Source organism: Perca fluviatilis, chromosome 1 (assembly GCF_010015445.1).
Source record: "Perca fluviatilis chromosome 1, GENO_Pfluv_1.0, whole genome shotgun sequence".
In the NCBI taxonomy this organism is placed as follows: domain Eukaryota; kingdom Metazoa; phylum Chordata; class Actinopteri; order Perciformes; family Percidae; genus Perca; species Perca fluviatilis.
The window spans coordinates 27,422,495-27,443,656 of NC_053112.1; the positions used below are offsets into that span (position 1 = coordinate 27,422,495).

The 21,162-nt window shown below is 40.2% G+C and overlaps 1 protein-coding gene across 2 annotated transcripts; it reads right to left on the bottom strand.

The window, feature by feature from the left end:
* Positions 1-1,973: 1,973 nt before the first annotated feature.
* On the bottom strand, positions 1,974-19,688 carry spock3 (SPARC (osteonectin), cwcv and kazal like domains proteoglycan 3). Of its 2 annotated transcripts, XM_039798462.1 has the most exons (12): positions 19,537-19,688; positions 19,258-19,380; positions 11,987-11,995; positions 11,837-11,876; positions 9,612-9,720; positions 7,899-8,007; positions 7,666-7,774; positions 6,467-6,580; positions 6,130-6,351; positions 5,269-5,331; positions 4,989-5,126; positions 1,974-4,301 (listed from the first exon to the last, which is right to left on the bottom strand). In XM_039798462.1, the coding sequence occupies exons 2-12, from the start codon at positions 19,378-19,380 to the stop codon at positions 4,144-4,146; spliced, it is 1,194 nt and encodes a 397-aa protein (XP_039654396.1). In that variant the 5' UTR covers positions 19,537-19,688; the 3' UTR covers positions 1,974-4,143. The 2 variants fall into 2 exon arrangements, with proteins under 2 accessions (XP_039654396.1, XP_039654404.1); XM_039798470.1 differs by lacking the exon at positions 11,987-11,995.
* Between the last annotated feature and the right edge of the window lie 1,474 nt (positions 19,689-21,162).

Below are 21,162 nucleotides of genomic sequence, written 5' to 3' on the forward strand. Positions count from 1 at the left end.
CCATTAAACCTGTTCTGCCCCATCCTATATGGATGTCTGTTGTTTGCGCTGACTCTGGCGCTGTAACATGAGCGCGCTAAGTGTATGTGTGTGTGTGTGTTAGTGTGTGTGTGTGTTTCAGAGAGTGTATTGACCAAACAGTGACTTTACCATTAAGGTGAGCCATACTGCCTCCTCAGCAGCTCAGCCCAGGAAGCTCAGCTCAGACCTTTTCAATGGTGCTTACATTTAATACATAAACAAGACTTCAACGAGGAAAAGAGCTCACAATGCTGCTGTAGACATGCAAACAGAGAGTAAACCTCTTAAAAAGAAAATAGGACTGTGATCATAATGATCATAATACACATCCATACACATAGATCAACAGTTAATCGACACAGTGTATTGTGTAGTATGGCTGGGCGATAAGTTTTATTTCATTTTTATTTTATTTCATTTATTAATTAATAGGACATTAATCAACATTTCTGTAAATGTGCCAGTGTTAGCTGACTAATTTTCAGTCATTTGGCTAGATGTTTTGTAACCAGTGAGGTGATAGTTAAAACTTACAGACAGAAGACAACAAGACACAATAAAGAACGCAACAGCAACAAAATAAGCATTCCCAAGACATATGGTGGAAATATGGTATCGATTGTATGATTATTATTATTTGACAATATTGATGTACCAGTTTACCATGATATGGCAAATTTATCCAAAACGAAAAGCATTTAAACTGAAGCTGAGGTTCAAAGATCATTCTTAAAGTGCTCAAAAAATGCTGATGAAGATGAGATATGATCGCAAGCTCAAAACTAGCCACTAAATGGACCTTGTTGTTAGTATTGTTCCACATTGAACTGAGATGGTTCTGCTGCTGCTATATACCATATATATACTATATATCAATATATTGTGTCCAATAATAACTCAAATTTAGTATGTGATCACACCTCATACACAACAATACCTCATCATGCACCAGAGTGCGGAAGTGATGAAATAATCTGCGTCACACACAATTTCTTATCAAAGAAACCTGATTTCCGAACATCATAAGTGCTTCCTGCACTTTCAGGCATTTCCCATCAGCGCTCAGTCATGCTGTCTCCCCATACACTGGCAGATCACTTTTTATTGTTGGATGGCCTCCAACAACAGGCTCCAATGTGTGGAAATTAGCCACAGAGATGGTTATCGCTACATATTTCTATGGTCAGCACAGACAGGCAGAGGAAAAGTGTGTGAAAAGGAAAATTTGATATTTACCCAGTGACTTCCCTATCTGGAGCTGGGTTGCCAACGTGCACACACATGCACACACACACACACGCACGCACGCACGCATGCACGCACGCACGCACACACACACACACACACACACACACACACACACACACGCTTTGTGTTCTTCTTACAGCAAAAAAAGGGAAAACAATTTTTCCAGCTCAATGAATGGTTCTTTTTCCTGTACTTGCTCATTTAGGGTTTGTGTTTTGCTCTACATATGTTTACTGTACGTGTGCTTCTATGTGCTGTGTGTATGCATGCATGCGGCTGGGGCGGTGGCTCATAAAATATTCACCTGTTCTTTTCCTACATAATGCAGTAATGTCCCTGCACACAGACCTCATTGCCTACAAACAAGCAGAGTTTGTCATGCCTGACTGTCAGAACTTATGGCAGGTGTTGTGTCATTTCATTTTAGGAACTCATTACAGCTCTAAACAACAGCTGTACGCCCTAAAAGGGTGTGGGAAGGTGATGGACTTGTGGTACTTCTCACTTCCCACATGCTAAATAAAATTAAATATCCTCCTCAACTTTTATAGTACAGAAACCCAGCAGCTTGTCTGTCTTTTCCTAAATATAAGCACTGAAATAAAGAACCGAAACAATAAACATGGAACAGAAACTTTCGGAAACACAAGCTACATGCATCTATGTCCGTCCTCCAGCACGTAATACTACGCAGTCAGGCAAACATTGGTCAATATAGCTTTTATTTCAGCAAATCATACATACACTGTAAAAAAAATGCATCTGTATCCTTACCTTTAAACACTATCAAAGCTGTGATGACAGTGTGTGATTGGTTGAGATTGGCTACAGTGTCTGAGGTCATCAAAATGATTTGCATGTCATCACACTCATGAAATAGCACACTTTGAGACTGAAATGTTTTCCAGTTCTTCAAGTGAATTGGAATTCCAAGTTAAAAGGAATGAAGGGAGCAAAAAACAAACAAAAAAAAAAAAACACTATTGGACGGTTCGATGGCACTTTTCAGGTCTTAACATGGAATTTCAACAGATGTTTGATTTAAAATGAAGCCCGAAAGGCAGATTAATAATTGAAAATTAGGATTAACATAGGAGCTCAGATAATCTCAGGTCTGCATAAACAGTCACAGGACTTGTCAAGACTACACAAATCTAGGATCAGTTTCAGTTTTCAACCCTGACAGATATTCACTATAAGTAGTTAGAGCAGATTAGGTAAAAATCAAGCTTTTGAAACAAAGTAAAAGCAAAACACTGTAAGATGATCATCTTTTTTCTAATAAAGCTTTCTAAACCAAAGCTTCCTCTAGCCAGTGTATTAATATATAAAACATTTTCAAATCCAGCAGAATCTAAGTGTTTGTATGCCTTAACTGCTAAGTATATCTGTGCTTCTCTACATTCTAGCTATCCTATGTAACAAATCAAAGATCTGAAATATGGCCTATGTAACACCATCGTAAGAGCGACCCAAAACACAAGCCATACCAAAACCCAAATAGTATCCAAGCTTTAACAGTAATGCCACTCTTATGCAGTGTAATAACAAGCTAAAGTCAGTCCAGTAACGCATGCTTCTCACACCATCTCCACCATCTGTCCTCACCGGTAAAAGGCACACCTCACCCTTTATCCCCTGCCAGACATTTTAACAGGTCTGCATGGTTCTGTGGTTTTATTACTGTGCAAGAAGAGAGTTATTCTGTTACACTGTGTGCTCAAATCATGTTATGACTCATATCTGAACAGTTAAAACATCACCTCCACTTCTGAGCTGTGATGAGGTTTTCTTTGAGCTCACTGACATATATTAAAGGTCAGTCAACTTTTTTTTTTTTTTTTTTTTAAATTATCAGACAGACTTGTGGCTTAAACAGTTTATAACTATGCAAGTGCAGTTTCATCTGTACACGCTTGAGGGAATTTTTCCCCCCTCAAGCAACATTATGTTTTGAGTTCCACAAAGGTTTTAGCCTCTGGTTCTACAGACTGAAACAACATCACACAGTATTAGACATGCTACGACAAATCTGTTTCATCTTCTGTATTCGTCCGACAATGGATTAGAAAAATAGATAACATTTTCCCCCTAACACCACCAGCCAAGCAGTAATTTGTCTTTCCCCGTTGCTCAGCCTTTGAGATGATTTGACTTGATTTGTGTCTCTGTGAAAACAGCAAGCATGTCGGTTCTGATTGTTATCCAACTTGCACTGTTGTTTTTTGCCTTAATTCTCCTAATGAAGCATGTCTAACTGTTATCTTGTTTTTTCACACAGTTACAGTCACAGTTACAAATCAAGATCAAAAGAAACCTAAAGAGTGCAATATTCTCTTATCTACATCATCAACATCCCACCTATACACAGGAACATTTGATAAGGAGTAACAGGGTGGGGGAGCGGGGGTGTGGAGGGGAGGAAGAGGATGAAGGAATGAAGAGGGGGAAATCTCTTTAACGTTGCGCCCTAGGCATCAACACACTCAGGCATCAGAGTGCTGCATAAGGACAGGACACACTAGAAGACATGGACTGTCCAATGAAGGGAGAGGTCTTTGCACACATGACCAAATCCAAAGCACGGGATTGGTTTGTCGATTAGTCCTTAGTCATGTTCTCTGGTTGGCTGACACACAAGTGAACAAGTGCCATTAACCAATAATATTGTATACTTAAAGAGGAAGAGAAATAATAAACATTTGCCAGAAATATATTTTTTTTTGTGTGTTTTTTAAAACTTATGAACAAACAATACACAGAGAGTAGTCCATAGGCTGTTAGTACGATTAAGTATCTGCCTGGGGAGTCACCTAGAAACGTGCAGTTTGACCAAACAAACAGTTTTCTCTTTTTTTCTTTTCTTTTTTGAAATTACGACAGATATTCGTCGTTGAAATCGTCATCATCCTCATCTTCGTCGTCCTCATCGTCCATCCCAGCCTGGTCGTTGAGCACAAAGGAATCTTCATCGTCAGCAGTGAACAGCGAGTCTCCGCTGCCGAGGTCTCCAGAAGACTCCAATATCACGCCTACAGTAGAAACGGGGAATAAACCAAATCTTACAATTAAAGGAGACGTTTTGGGGAACAGTTACAAGTTATATAAGAAGATTGACACCGCTTTCATGTCTGCTTGTTCTATATGAGCTATTAAGGTTAGCTTAGCATAAAGCTACCTAGCCTGGCAACCTCACAGTGAGGACAAGGCTCAAGGAAGTTACCCGGCCATTAAATATTATAACACATAAACCCCATAAAACCACAAATAGTCATTTCTTTTTGCACATATTTAAGCAAACAAGACATTTTTCAGTAAGTAAGCTTTAGAGGTGTTGGTGGGAGGATTTTGTTACCTTTGCAGAGAGCCAGGATTTCTGTTTTCAGTCTTTATGCTGAGATAAACTACATACTTAACTTGTAAAAAATCAAATTGAACGGACAGATACGACAGTGGTATCAATCTTGTCAGCTAACTCTTGGCAAGCAAGCAAATACGCCCATCTCCCAAACTGTCAATCAATTTCTATAAAAGTGTTATGTTACAAATACATTATGGTAAGTGACAGATTTTTTTACGCAATACAAAAAAGAAAATTGTGTGTTGCCACACATCTATGAATTATCTCCTTCACGATGCCTTAACTGCAAACCACGCTGCATCTCTTTGTCCTCTTACATGGAAACATGACACTCTATTCTCCTCAGAGTTTTGCCTACCACAGTTTGCAGGGCCATGGGTGCGTGAGCTGGCCACCTCGTTGCCATAGCGATCCACACACCAGCACTGGCCGCTGCTGCTGTGACACTGGTGGGACCTATAGTAACCTTCCTCATCACAGGATGGCAGGTACTGACCTATACATACAAGCCAAAACACACAGACACACAGACACACACACACAGACACACACACACACACACACACACAATGAAATAGGGTAACACACTTTTTGTGTGTGTAATTGTGCTTTTGTGTATGTTTAAGCGTGTGTCTTACCAAGCAGTTTCTTCCCTGCTTGCTTTTTGTTGACACTGGACAGCTCTGCTTTACAAGGGGAATCTGAAAATGAGACACAAAGGGAAGCTGGTAACAAACTGCAGCAGTCTGCTTTTCTGGGAATGCTTGAGTGAACTTCCTTTGTGTACTTTTTGCTTTCGTCGTGCTGTTTGTTGTCCTGCTGTCTTTGCTTTTACAAATGCAGGTCTGTAAATACTGTTTCTTTATGACCAAAAAACCCCCAATTTTCATCCTTTGTCGCATACAATGGCATTCAAATGCAATGAATTGTACTGTATTGTGTTGCATTTCATTGTATTATACATCCATTCTGATTGAATGGAAGGTGTTATTTCTATGTCTGTAGAAGTGAGTTTAGAAAGTTAAGAAAAGTAATGTTGTATTAAAACAGCTTTTAGAGTTTTGCCCATTATTTCTATTGATTATCATAACAATGTGCTCACCAAAATAACTAGATTGTTTTAGATTGGGAAACATCGAAAAATTGCTAACTGACGTATGAAGGGGCAATGCATACGAGTGATCAGACAATCAGAGAAGCTGTAACCAAACCAGCAGTTAAGCCAAACCACTTGGCCTCTCTTTTAATAAGGTTTGGCTAACTTGAGGTTTTATTTAAAGCCTGTATGAGTGTCTGTTCATGTGTCATGTTTCTTATTATGTAAGAAAACTATGAAAATGAGACCAAATTGTCATATGAAATCAAAACTTCGCTTTCAGTGTCTTACATCACAAGATACAGAGACTGAAGCTGAATCACATCTGTGTTTACAAGCATATCCAGGTGTGAATGCATTTTAGATGTTTGTATTTGCATGTGAGTGCATGAAGATATCGTACCTGTGTACCTCTGGAAGCATGTGCACCACTCAGAGCTGCTTATAACATTGTCGGCGCGTGTATCGCAGGATTTGAAGAACGCGTCAGAGCATGGCTCGTTCCTGTCCAGGTAGAGGCTCTGGATCTCCGATTGGTCCAGCTGGACATCAAAATTTGTGTCCAGTCGGGAGAACATCCAGCCCAGAGGGTCCTTACAAATAGGTGACGCCCCGACCTCAAACTCTGCCGGGAAAAAGGTTAAAAATGAGAGAGGGTAGATGCAGCCAGGGGAACAATTACTGTGATACTGCATGAAGTACTGTTGTATTTTCTACTTTGCTAATGCCACGTCACTTACTGTTTTTCTCTGGCTTCTGGATCTTGACTCTCTTGTGGTTGCCATTCTCATGCAGCACTCTAAACCAGTCTCTCAGACGACTCACCACCTCCTTCAGATCCGACTCACTGCACACTGAGGAACAATAACACTAGTGATTACTGATGATAAAGTGATGCTTTTCTGTCCCCCTACTCCCTTATCGAAATGAGAAGTCAGGGTCAGCTATAGCCAGTGTTGCAGTCAAGACCACCTAAACTGAGACCAAGTCATTATCAAGACCAGAGTGTATCGAGACCGAGACAAGACCAAGACTTTGAGGGGTTGAGACCGAGACAAGACCAAGACCAGGCCAAACAACATAAACATACACAACTATCTAATATTTATAGCTAATATTCGCTAAATCCCTTTGGGTGAGGGGTGTTATGGAGAGTTTTGGTACAGAGGCAGATTGATAATGTTAGCAAGCTAGCTTCGCTAGCATCACTTACACTTACCTTTCTTTATGCTTCCTTACTTAGTGCAGATAAAAAATGTAGGTGGTCCCACATGTGTCAGTTAGCGTTACATTGCAGAATTTACACACTGCTGTGTGTTTTCTTTTAGATGTTGTTTTGCAAATAAACTCTTTAAAAAATCTATAATAAATAAAATGGTATAATTATATAAACATCTCCCAGACAGCCAGAGCTTATTCTCCTGTCACCTACATTCCCTTTGGGAGTGTGTGTTAAAGGGGGTGGGGATTGGGGAACCGGGGTTCACAGTAACACATTTCACACTATAAATGAGTCAAGTTATTGGTTGCATTTGAAGTAGGAAGTTTTACATCCAATCACAGTAATGATGTTAACACATAAATCAGACAATACACAGGCAATTTTGTGATATCCCTGCTATGGTCTTGACCGGTCTTGAAATAAAATCCTGAGTCCTCCTCATCTGAGACCTAGACAAAACCACGACCACAAGTAAAAATGTGGTTGATTCCGAGTCCTTTCAAAAAGTGGTCTCGAGACCAAGACCGGTCTTCAGTACTACAACACTGGTTATAGCACAGCTGCCCTAAAACATGTAGGGATTTAGTGTCACTTCATCAGGGCAGAAGTTCTTTACTGTAGCTTGTCAGGAAGACTTTCAAATTAAGGATAATCTACTGTTTATCCTGCAAAGTATCCTAGCTTGCAGTGTGCAGTCATGTGTGCAGAACTGTGTACCTTTCTTTTCTGCAGAGCTCTGTTCAGGCTGAGAGGGGCAAGGACACATGCCAGAACACTTCACAGCGATCTTCTTTCCTGTGATGCATGCCTGGTAGTCTAACTTACACTGAGCAGGAGCGACAGAGACATAGACAGATGGACGCGACAGAAGAGGAAGTAAAATCAGGATTTGTCTCATCAAGAGGAAATGAAAAAACATGTTCTATTATGAGAGAGAGACTGTGTGGTACCTTGGTGGAGTAGGAGTGGCCGTCAGTTCCACAAACAGGAGAGGGGTGGACCACAGGGCAGGGTTTGCACTTCGACCCTGGACTCTGGTACAAACTGGCATCTTTAAAACTAGAGAGGAGATTCAAAAGACTTATTTTACACACAGACACACACAAAAAATCTGACTGTATGCATAATATGAAAATATTTCAAATGATGTATTATTTGACATTGTCTCCATCAAAATGCACTGTTTATCTTCCCTGCTTTATCCAAAACTAATGGTTTCTAAGCATTTTGTATCCATGATGTATTTTCTTGCTTTTACATTCATTTCAGAAATGAGACAAGGATTAGGATTTTTGTGTGATTATTTTCAGATTTGCTGGCACTCGGCAGTGGTAATTGTGTTGTTGCTAAGAATGGGAAATGAGGTCAGTATGGTGTTACTGTCCTCTGTCCAGTCTACAGTGTCCCAGACAGACAGACACACACACACACACACACACACACACACACACACACACACACACACACACACACACACACACACACACACACACACACACAAACACACACGCACACAAAGCCCATTCATATCACTTGGCAGGACTTTGTGTCCGTTGTAAGGCAGTGCCAGTGCTGGGTTAATTGGACTAAACAGTAATGTCGCACAACAGTCATAAGAGAGCCAGGCAACCAGTGGACCAGCTGGAAAGATAGAAAACCAGCCACCCCTCTGGTGTTGTTGCTTATCATGCTGCATGAATGATGGCTTCCCTTTACCCTTCTCCAGCCAAGTCAAGAGTCCTGTGTCACCCTGGATTGAGAAACACCATTTCCTTTGCACCTCACATTAAAAACCTCACCAGGACTGCTTTCTGCCATCTCTGCAAAATTTCCAGGCTCCGCCCATCCCTGACTCAATCCAGCACTGAAGTCTTGGTCAATGCATTAGTCACATCCAGGATTGACTACTGTAACACTTTTCTCTTTGGCATTCCCTCCAAACTCCTCAGCAGGCTCCAAATCATTCAGAACTCGGCTGCCTGGATCATTACCCGCAGTCCGCATCAAATCATCCGACCACATCGCTCTTCACAACCTAGCCCCCACCTATCTCTCTGACCTCCTCTGGGAGTACACCACTCCCACTCCTGCGCTCATCCTCAGCTGGTCTTCTGACCATCCCCCACCTCACTCCTAAGCACCGTGGGTGCCAGGGCTTTCAGGCTCTGAAACTCTCTGCCTCCACACATTCGACATTCTGACCCCATAACAACATTCAAATCCCACATCAAAACTCACCTGTTCAAACTGGCCTACACACTCTAATACCCACAATCTCTGTCCGATTCCCTTTAGCCCCACAACGTTTTACACACGTCTGCTCACCCTGCGTCTCTTGTTTTGTGATTGTCCATGCTAGTGTCATTTCATGTTTCACTGTTTTTACCTGTATGATTACTGTTTTTAACGCATTGTAAGGTGACCATGGGTGTCCTGAAGAGGCCCTAAAATAAAATGTATGATTTTTATTATTCTTATTCTTATTAATAAGTGAGCAGAAGGAAAATGAGGGGGAAGAAAAGAGTTGGGAAGTAATAGAGATCTGATTTACTCCTAATCCACTGTCATTCATGTTTAATTTCTGGCAAGGAAACTTCTGAATGCAAGTGTGTGTGTGTGTGTGTGTGTGTGTGTGTGTTTGTGTGTGTGGTGTTTGTTCTTACCTAACTCTCCTCTGGCTGACACAAGTGGCAGTCTTAGAATCCTCAGCCACACACACCTTGTGGCGACTGCATTTGATCTTAAGACAGGGGTCTTTGGCTGGATCAAGGCCTAAAGAAACACAAAACAAGAGGTATAATATGACTCTTTTCAGTGTGTATATGTGTAATGTATGTGTGTAGCCTGTCTTTTAAAGAGCTTCCTAGAAAAGACTGAACCCATGAGCATAAAGAGGAAAAAAAATAGATAAAATCTTCCTAGGTTACATTTTCCTTTTATTCTTTGAAATCCTGGATTAGTGAATTCTAGTTTAACCATTTACTTCCTTTTCATTTTTACAGATCCTAGCTTTGTAGATAGGTGTAAGAGATCTGTGTATGTGTGTGTGTGTGTGTGTGCGCGTGCGTGTGTGCATGCGTGCGTGTGTGTGTGTGTGTGTTTGCGTGTGTGTATTAATTCTAGCTCCTGTCTCTTCACTTACTAGCAATGTCCCTCTCATGTTGAGCTGAAAGCCATAATACCATTAAGTAGTATCCTTATGGCTAAAAACAGATGGAACTGGTAATAGAGGCTACTTACTGACCTTACATCAGCCCACACTGAGTGTCAGTCTAATGTGTGCTTTTGCTGAGATCCTCAAACTGATCTGGTATCAGATCTCACAGCTGAAGGCCATTTGTGGCTTTGAGAGCTGATTTTAGATCTGAATCTCAGGCTGAGGGTGTGATCTTTGTTGGTAAAGACAAGCTAGCTGTCTCTGACCGCTTGGCAGCCTTCAGCGTGGTACCTATGGCGCAGGATCTAAGGCCATCAGCTGATCTCAGAACAGTTTGTGAATGACCTCTGCTCTAAAGAACCTTACTGTAATCCCTGAGCAGCTTTGGCAGATTATCCTGCCTCCATCCTCCAACGCAGCATCTAATTCTATTGTTTCTCTGACATGTCTGTGTATGTGGGTGTGTGTGTGGATTTATGTGTGTGAGTGTGTTTGAGGATACAGTGATAAGTGAGAGTGAATGTGTTCATGTCCTGGTGTGCCTGGATGTGTGTATGAGCTTATCACTGTCTGTAATACAATGAGAAATTAGATAATAAAAGAATAGGAAATCATCCTGTTTTTTATTATTTATTTTTTTACAGTAGGTATTAGCTACATACATAAACTGGCTAATGTAATGAAAAGAATTTGGAAAAAACACGTACACCAATAGCAAAAGTAGTGTGAATGTCAAAATCTGTCTAACAAAAAAGTACACGAGATGTTCGTCATCCTTTCCTTACTGCTAATGATTGTTGTTACACAGTGTCTACAGAACCATAATGAGTAGCAGGGCCAATTGGTCACAACATGTTTCCAGCAACAAAATGTTTCTGAGGGTCTAAGTTAACAGGAACAGACAAAACTCAACTGAGAAACATGATGGTTTAAGGAAGGTCAATCTAATGCTTCTGTTATCATTTTAGTTACCTCCACCAAGGTGGAAGAGAATATTTCAAAAACTACCAAACTACTACTTTCAAAAATAAAATTTGGTGGAAAGTTAGGGCATGCACCAAGGAACAAGTGATTTTTTTTTTGGAGAGAAGAGACTACCTACTCCTGAACCAAATTGTTTCTAGGGTTTCTTTGATTGAGGTGAATCTATCAGCACGGGATCATTACATGCATACATTTTTTTGGGGGCAAAATACATTTTCACCATTTCTTCTATTTCATTTAGTCTTTACGTTACATTTTTGGGTGACCCTGTAAATGCAATTCTTTTGAGTTTTGATATATGCCATTTTGTGTTCCCGTAATTGGCTGCTGAATTCTTGCCAGCATGACCTATGACTTTGACATAAACTGCTATACCTTTTTTAGTAGTAGTGCAATTGCAAGCAAAATGTAGGTGTCATGCACATATTGCCTTTGAGTAATCCTGCGTTTTCAACATTTGATGGCATTTTGCCAATGGATGGTGTTACAGTAACATTTAAGTAGCCATTAATTTGACTCAAAGTTTTACCAAATACGTTTGTATATTCTTTCTTAATTTTTATGTAGGCCTTCTCTAAATATACTTTCAGATACACATCCATATGCAGATTAAACATTTTAACTGAACACTTTCTATTAATGAAATACTAAATTTAAAGATTTGTTTAGCTGTGGAAGAGTTGTGAGTTCTGTTTGTCTTCACAAAGCCACAGCACAAGCACTCGAGGCTCTCTTCTTCACACCCACCTTGATCGAAGGGCTTGGATGGAGTCCATGTTCCAGGCTCCTGAAACAGGGTTAACCAATAAGTAAAATCATAAAAATATTAGTCAAATAACATTTACAGTAAAAAAAAAATACATGACAGATACAAGACTATTAAGCTATCATACAAACCTCCACTTCCTTTAGGAGAAAGCATTACAGAGAGAGAGAGAATAAGGAATTCATTTTGATTAGGTTTTTTTTTGTGGAACCTTTGCATAACACACACTAATACACCATCATGTACAAACACGTGGGGCATGCATTTATTTAGTCAAGCTAATGTTGATGTTATGACAGCAGCTCCATGCATAAAAATGAGCCTGTGTGTGTGTGTGTGTGTGTGTGTGTGTGTGTGTGTGTGTGTGTGGTGTTTATAATGGTGTTATTATCAGCTAATGGAATTTTGTTGTAGAGGGATAATATCACATCAACCAAACAGGCTGAACAGTTTAAAGATGTGAAAGGAATATAAACTTTTTAGGGGTTTCTGTTTAGGTCATGAAAATAAAATTTGACATGGATTGCAAACGACTGACAATGACAGGCTAAAAAAAATCAGTAAAGCTGTCTCTTGAGTGAAGCTCTCTATGTAATACTATACATTGACAAGTGCAATGTTGTCTGTTATATGGAACAAATGAATTGAATACATTGTTCCCAAAAATTATGCTGTCATAAATATAAAACAATATCTGTATAGACACAGTATGTCTTACTAATGTTATATATTTGTTATGTTTCTTTGCATGTTTAAAGCTATAGTGCGTAGTTTCTGTCGCCCCCATGAGGAATTCTAAGTAATGACAAGAAAACTGTCGCCGTTTCCACATGAAACAATCCTTCCGTGATCGCGCACCACCCCCACCCCTCCGCCACACAGTTGCTTGTAGCCAAGGAGGACACGGAGGATTAAAAAAACATGATAGACTCTTCAGAAGAGGTAATTATCTTCACTTGATTTTTTGCATGCGAAAGTCGCCGGACGACACTAGTTTCTAAACACAGCCATACTGAGAAATACAGAGAGAGTTGTGTGGAGCTGATAGTCTTAATTGGTCTGTATCAACGTCTGGCAACGGTTTGAATGTAACGTACATTCATTACTGTAATATAAAAAAGTTAAGCACTAAAGCTTTAACTTAACATACTTATTTTAGACAACATGACTCCAGAAAAAAATTATTTATGTTTACTAATGATTTTTAGAAATGACTACTAATGTAAACTTGATTTGTCTACTGCATCAACTTACTGCTCTGTATTAATACAACTTGACCTGTTAAGTTTTACCCTGTGTTAAATCTTAGACGGTTTAAGGCAACGGGTTTCCAAGCATATTTCTTTTTTTTTTAAAGATTATTTCTTTTTTCCACAGGACAGCTGAAGACATGAAGAGAAAGGGAGAGAGAAGGGGAATGACATGTAGCAAAGGGCCGCAGGTTGGAGCCAAACCCGCAGGCCGCGCGTCGAGGAGAAAACCTCTACACGTGTGCGCCCGCTCCACCAACCGAGCTATCCCGGCCACTCCAAGCATATTTCTAGTAAAGTCAACTAATTCGGGATAACATTGTGTATGTGTAATTTTAAATGAAGCCATTGACTCAGACTTTAACTTTCACCACATTGCAGTTACAGAATATACCTTAAATATAAAGTCCAACAAGAAGCACATTTTATTCAAAAGCTGAGTTGTGACCACTATGGAAAAACACAGATGCTTCCTGGGGAAATGTGATACTTGAGAATACTGTTCTAATAACAGTAAATAATATTTTAATAAAAAGAGCGAGCGATTTTTATAGATTTTTTTCATATGTTCTGAAACTACTGCATTGCCAAATAAAATCATTATAAAAATAATCATATTAATAGTTATTTACAAAATTAATATAAAGTGATTTACACTTTCCCATAATGATTTAAAGGTGAACTGTTTTTTTTTTTAAACCTTCCTAAATATAGTCAAATGGTTCAATCTGTTGCCTGTAGATGTTTCAACAGTTTAAATAAGGATTGCATGGAGGTAAGTGATTTGCATGCTTTTACAGTAATAGAAGGACAAGGAGAAGACACACCCAGGGGCGCTGGCTCAGGATGCAAATGTAAAAGGATCTTAAGAAATAGTGAGCTGTGTGCCTTTTTACTCAGTCTGAGTTCAGAGATCTCATTATCTGGTTTACTCTCTCAGTTCCTTCTCTGGGCATTCATTCAAACCCATAGTGTTCTCTCTCATTCTGTCACAATGACAACCTGTTCTGCATGTGTGTGTGTGTGTGTGTGTTTGTGTGTGTGTGTGTGTGTGTGTGTGTGTGTGTCTGCGTGTGTGTGTGTGTGTGGGGGTTTGTGTGTGTGCATGCATAGTGTGTGTGACTCATTCAAGTCTATATGCCAGAACAAATAAGAAGGAAGGGAAATAGTAGAGCAAAAATAACATCTTATCAGCATAAATCCCACTGTGACTGAACAGAGACAAGTGTCTTATCCACCCAATTAAAGCCCTTTATTATACATTTACACATTTTCATTTTCTTCACCAATAGCATGTTTTGGATTCAATTGAAGAGTGAAATTCAGACCTGTCACCTAAACAGCAGTGACTGAGAGCTCTTAAGTCAGGACGTCAGGAAGTCTCCCTCTGTTTCACTTCCTTGCACTCTATAAGGTGACCAGGGTCAACTCTTGCTTTTTTCCCAGCTCTAATTAATTTCTCCTTCTCGTCCTACATTTTTGGCCCTTTCTGACCCTCTGCATCTTCACTACAGACTCTGTATTACTCATTTTATCACTCCCGCTTCACCTTCCACTTCTATAAAGGTCCATGTTACAATAAGAGAAAATTCAACAGTGGCCAGTGGCTCTGTCTGTTTCTTTTGTTTACAATTTATGCACAGTCCCTAAACATCTTAATATAAAGAAAACCCACATACTGAAAGCTTAGCAAAGATAGCTCTAGCTGTGCAGACCATTGAGACTGAATAATGAGAACATTGCATTATGGGGGCCAGGCCCTCTAGACCAGTCAAGACAACAGAAGTGCTTGCGGTCTGATTCCTTAATGGAATCAACAGAAGCACGCAGGCACACACATGCACACACACGCACACACGCACACACAGACACACGGAAATACACATAAACACACAGATATGCATGTCCACATGTACGCATACACAGTTCTATATACAAATAAACGTATCACCACAACACTGACTGTGGTGCCAGAATCTGTCAGCACTACAAAACATCAAATAACTGGATGAATGCACTTCACTGCACATGCAACCAGCCGCCCACTTTCCAAAAAAAGACAGAAAACCTGAAATTCAACAATAGGCCTAATGGCCTCCCGAGTGTGCGCTAAAAATAGTAACTTTTCAATTTATCTCTCCATCTCTTTTCACCTCTATTCCTCTCTTTCTCTTTCCCTTGCAGTTATGAGTCTTTTTTTCCACATGTGCACAAACACAACAGTTTGTGTATTTGGCTCTGTGCATACTCATGCTACTATAGAAATAAGTCTATAAATAATAATATTTTGCCTCTGACAACCGCTTTTCTCACCTTTACTTTAGATTTTCACAGATCATCCCTATTACAGTAATTGAGTCCTTATGGCTTCCTTAACTTTCTTGGCTCACTGCTGCCTTTCTACTAACATCCAACAGGAGAAATATGTGCATGTTTTCACTGTACTGGCTCGGCTTGTCTTGCTCAAGCTTGTCGCATGCATGCACACACAAATACACACGAATACACACTGAGGTGCTTTGAAGTAGAAAAGGCCTCAAGCTCTGTACCTTCCCTACATCATTCACCCTCCACAACACAAACAACACAGGACAGACACACAGTAAAAACAGAAAAAGAGAGGGAAAACAGGAGAGGAGAGAAAACAGGAGAGGAGAGGAGAGGAGAGGAGAGGAGAGGAGAGGGAGGAGAGGAGAGGAGGGAGAGGGAGAGGAGAGGAGAGGAGAGGATGAAAAGGTATATTCGGCTCTAATGAGGCTGGTCAAAACTATTTACTCCTGTACTGCACAATTAAGCATCATATTCTTCATCACACATTCTTCATTGTGTTTTTCCTTTAATTGTTAAACCTCAGCTTATCTCTTTACTCTGTGGCAGTGCTGTAGCCCAGTAAAAGGAGCAAAACTTGAGATGGCACCATCAGTGCAGCAAAGAGAGCCCCAGGCCACTCCAGCCATCCTAACAGGACGTACAGTAAATCAGTGGCCAAGATCCTATCTAGTGCACTTAGCAGGAGACCCACTTATGGCTTTACTGAAAGATGAAAGCAAAAGTACAAAGTACATGCCTAAGATATGAAATTTAAATCACGGTAAAGCAAAGTTTGGCATAGAATACCAGTACATGAGATAAAAGTAGGTGTATTGCTGCATTTCTGAGAGTATATATATAAAAATTGCTTGTTTTAAGTAGGATTAAGATAGCACTAACAGCTTTGAGTGCAAGTAAAGAGATTCATCCCAAGCTAAGATACCCAAACTACATGTTAAATAATCACATTATAGAACAATCTTTAAGTTTAAGTCCGTCCTTAGTTCTAAGTTTAAAAAACTATAGTAATGTGTTAATATGTTGCTACATAGAACCATGTAGCTCTGTCCAATCTAAAGAAAATGAATAATTCATACAGGAAGTTGATGTAGCATCACAAGCTGTGACATATCTTCAATAAATCCATTCTTGACAATTGTAGGTATGACTTTGTTTTATTTATATATGTATACATGAATAGGCTACATGTTTCATGGTTAGTAGTATTCAGTTCCCAAAGTGCATTTATTCCCAGAAGGGAATATCTGAATATCTGAACCCTAAAAATGAAATTATTTGGTGATTATGGTTATTGGCTTGTAATTTGAGAAATACTATGTTGTTTTCTGAAAATGTAATTGAAAAACTTCCCAGTTTTCATTGTTAATAAACAGCATTTCAAAATATTGTCTTCCGTCATTTAGTTGAATACCTTTGTATACAGTACTGATAAATTCCTATGTGAAAGAATGCAAAATACACAGTGACACACAGGCAATCTGGGACACAGCATGAAAACAGGAAATGGCAGACACACACACACACACACACACACACACACACACACACGCACACACATATATACAGAGCACATGATGCTTTTGTGCACCACCTCTATCTCTAATGTCTGAACCTCAAGGTTAAAACACAGTTGTGAATGCACATAGAGCCTTTAGTCCTCTGCCAAGCACTTCACTCTCTTTCATCTATTTATCTACCTTTCTACCTCTCAATCTGTCTATCTATCTATCTATCTATCTATCTATCTATCTTTTTCATTCTGTTAAGTTTTTTTTTTTTTTCAATTTCTTTATTTTTGAAAGGGGACAGTGAACATTAATCAACATTGAAACAATGTAAATGTTCCCGAGTTAGCTCAAAAGTGCTAATTTTCATCGGTAGTCCCCCAAATTATCCTCTCATTTTCATTGGGGTATTTACAACAGACACAAACAGACAATCTTTGTCTTACTGTATATATCTGAAAGCGTTCCAATCATCCTAAAGAGCACAGCACATGGCCAATCACTCTCTAGCATTCGGTCCCGATTCCCTACTTGCATAATCCAAATCCTGCTCAATAGTTGGACCGGATGTGAGTCACCTGGGTCCACCTGAGCCGCTGGCTGGGTCACATGCGTAAGTGTGACAGGCATGAAAAATGAGAGATAATAAAAGCCTATTACATATCAAACATATAAACATGTATAAACAAAGAAAGCACCTGCCCTTATTTTTGGAAATTAAAGAGAATGTTGCTCCTGCTTTTGTCTTTCTCTCTGACATCAAAGATATCAAGGGCTCTAATTCAGAGAAAAATCATGCATGCATGTGTGCAGCATGGTGGCAAACCACTCATTAAAGATGGTGCGAGTATTTTCTCTGGTGCATTATGTTGACCCTGTTGTTTTGCAGTATAGCTTCTGAACAAAAAGCCTGTTTCTCATAATGTATGTATGTGCATGCATACATGCTTCATTTTGTGCAGGCCTATCTATTTGTGTGAGTGAGTGAGTGCAAGTGCAAGCATTTACAAATCACTGCTGCTTGTGTGGAGCCATTTGCTGTTATCTGTGGTTAGAGGCAAGATATCCTTCTAACAAAACACTTCACCTAAAACCTACATTACATTAGTATACCGAAAGACTAAGACAGACTTTTTACATTGAATTCTACTAATTTCTGTAATTTATGACATTCATTCCAAAATAAAAGCAGTGATTTCCACAGTATTGTATCTATCTTCACATATACTAAAAGGGTGATGTTTAATTAGTATAAGGATTATATGTGTGACTGGAAAGCACAAGTAATTCTTTGCAGCTACCTAACCAGGCCAGGGGTGGTTCTACGTGGACATCTGGGGATTTATTCTGAAATATTTAAATGAATCTAAGTACTGGCGTCTATTGTTATTATTTCCATTACTCCATTCCATTTCACACAGCTAACAGCTCTTGCCTTCTGTAACAAATGAACAAACCAAATATATTTAAACAATGGAACTCATTCTAGCCTGTAATGAACTGCTATTGCATTTCACCTTAGTCAAATACTTCAGGTCTCATACCTTATAGAACTATAAATAAAGCTACATAATAAAAAATAAAAAAAGCCACAAAGGCCCACATTAGAATAAGTAAAATTTGCATCTGTTAGATTTTATTGCAAATATAACTAAATGGTCCTTCCAGTTTTAAGTACTCCATCCACTTTGTATTTGAAATAAGAGCTAACAAATGAACGCGGTAAATATTAGCTGCCACTGAATGAACAAACTGGGTAATGTTATGTATTAAGGCACACCTGCGTGACTGTGCCATCCGGCGGCCCACGTTGTTGTTTGGGATCCCGGATTAGGCGAGTCACTCTGGTTTGTTGCCACTACCTTGTGGCAGGTGTTTATTACTCCAAATAAAAAGCACATCCAGCTCTGACTGCTGTGGACCCCCTCCCTCATACCTGCCCATAATTAGGCCCCTTCCGGCGAATCAGTGGTGCCTCTCGGACAGCTATGTGCATTTGTGTTTCGCAGAGCGAGGCCTTGGCTATCTCTGCTAAGCAGGTACTGCTATCGCGAAAACCCCCACTCACTGGCAAGGATCCTCCCAGTATGTTTAGTGTATTTACTGTCTCAGTGGCGCGGGTGATGAACGTGTGACAAACACCACAACGGGCCCCGTGACGCTTCTTGGACACAAAAAGAAAACGAGGAGCGCATGATCACAGCGCATGATCACAAACCAATGAGGGTGACTATAGGGAGAAAATGTGGGGGTGGGGGTAATGAGATAATAAGGAGGGAAACGGCGTTAATAATATAAGCCAGAAATATGACTTACATCTCTGAATTTGTCCCATCTCCCAGCGAGCCACTTATCATCCAAAAAATTGCCGCTGTCGGAGCGAGCGGAGACGTGTCCGAAGGCGACGGCGTACACACACAGCAAGGCGACGCTCAGCATCTGCGGACACACAACAACAGGAGATAGGGCATCGGATCAGGCTGGAGGACACCGCAATCGCGTTGAAAACAGAGCCAGTTCAATCTGCATCACATCGGCATTGACTACTGATGGTCAACACTAAATAATATGATGCCGAGGTGTTTTTTCTCCTACCTTGTCGCATCAGCTGCTATCCAGACTGTATGTGCTCGCTGCCGTTTTCTGTCACTAGTTATGACAGCCCTCTCCTCTCTCTCTCTATCTCTCTTTCTCTCTCCGCACCGGCTGTCTGTGCGCAGCAGTAAACGGGAACGCGCATGGCACCGTGCGCGGGCCCTGCGCACTGTCCCTCTTCTTTCTGTTTTTTTTTCTTTTCTCTGCCTATCCTCTCAGTGCGGAGGAAACAGTTGCGGTGGCTCACTGTGGGCCGTTATCGGGCCACCGCAAAAGTGTCTTCCACTGATTACCTCTTATGAAAAACACATTGGGCAATCCTGTGATAAAGGTAGGAAGCATAATTGCTTCAAATCGCAGCAAAAATAAGGGTGTAGGAATATTTTACTGATGGCATGTAAAAAACAACAACAAAGAAAACAAACGGACGCTGTAAATAATAATAACAGGATGCTGTAAATAATACAGATCTGTGTGCATATGTGTGTCCTTTGCTTCTCCCATGTTACAGCCATCACATGGGTGCTGCTCGGGCTTGTTTTGTGCAGTAGTGACTTGGGAGAGAGTTCCACTCACATTCCTGGCAGAGGTTAGCTCAGGACTGTAAATTGATGCTACAAGATAACAGCCTCCATAAGAAATGTTTGAATGGTCCACTCTGGAAGATTTGTGGAGCTGGGTGGAACTATACCCTTTGTCAGTCTAGTCTTTTCTAGGACATTTAGCATAGCCCCAAAACATTCTTCCTCAGAGAGGTTGTATGGGATTGAAGGTGTTTCAAGAGGGTACATTTGTAGTTGGTGCACAGGATACTGCAGTGACTGCTGCAGCTTTGTCAAAGATAGACGTAGGGGCGACAAAATTAAAGGAAAAAACAACTTAGTAAGGTGTTGAGCCACCACCAGCGACCAGCCACAAGAACCACTTCAATATGGCACAAGTATCTATACTGGAGGACTGAATACTATTCGGTAACACTTTACTTCAAGGTATCTACATAAGGGTGACATGACACAGTCATGAACACGTGACACTGTCATGACACAGTCATGACACACAAACCCTAACCCTAACCCTAACTTGTCATGACAAAAACCGAATGCCACTTACTAAAAGAAGTGTTACGTCATAAACGTTTATGACTTGTTTATAATGTTTATGACACGTTCATAACAGTGTCATGTCACTCCTATGTAGCTACCTTCAAGTATAGCGTAACCTTAACTACGTTGAAATCTGGTGTCAATCATTATTTACGTTTCCATCCCTTCAGTGACCCCTAGTACACTTTATGGAAGCATCTGCATTCACTGCGATGTTTCTCTACTAATTTAATCTAATTTATTCAGGTTTTTTTCCCCTTTCATTTGTTAACCATTCTGTAGTGAACAAATTACGATTATGGACAGAGAAGAGAATGCTGTGGAAGTAAAAGAGCAAAAACCTTGCAAACATGGAGAGTAGAGCGTATTAATATTATTTCCAGGCTCTTCACGTTGAGAAGAAGGAGAAGCCTGATGGTCAGGTGGGTCACGGCAACATTATGCACAGTTGCTGTAGAAACCAACCTTGACCTCAGCTTCACATCTTCATCTTCATAAGAGGCTGCGGGAAAAAAATGTGTGT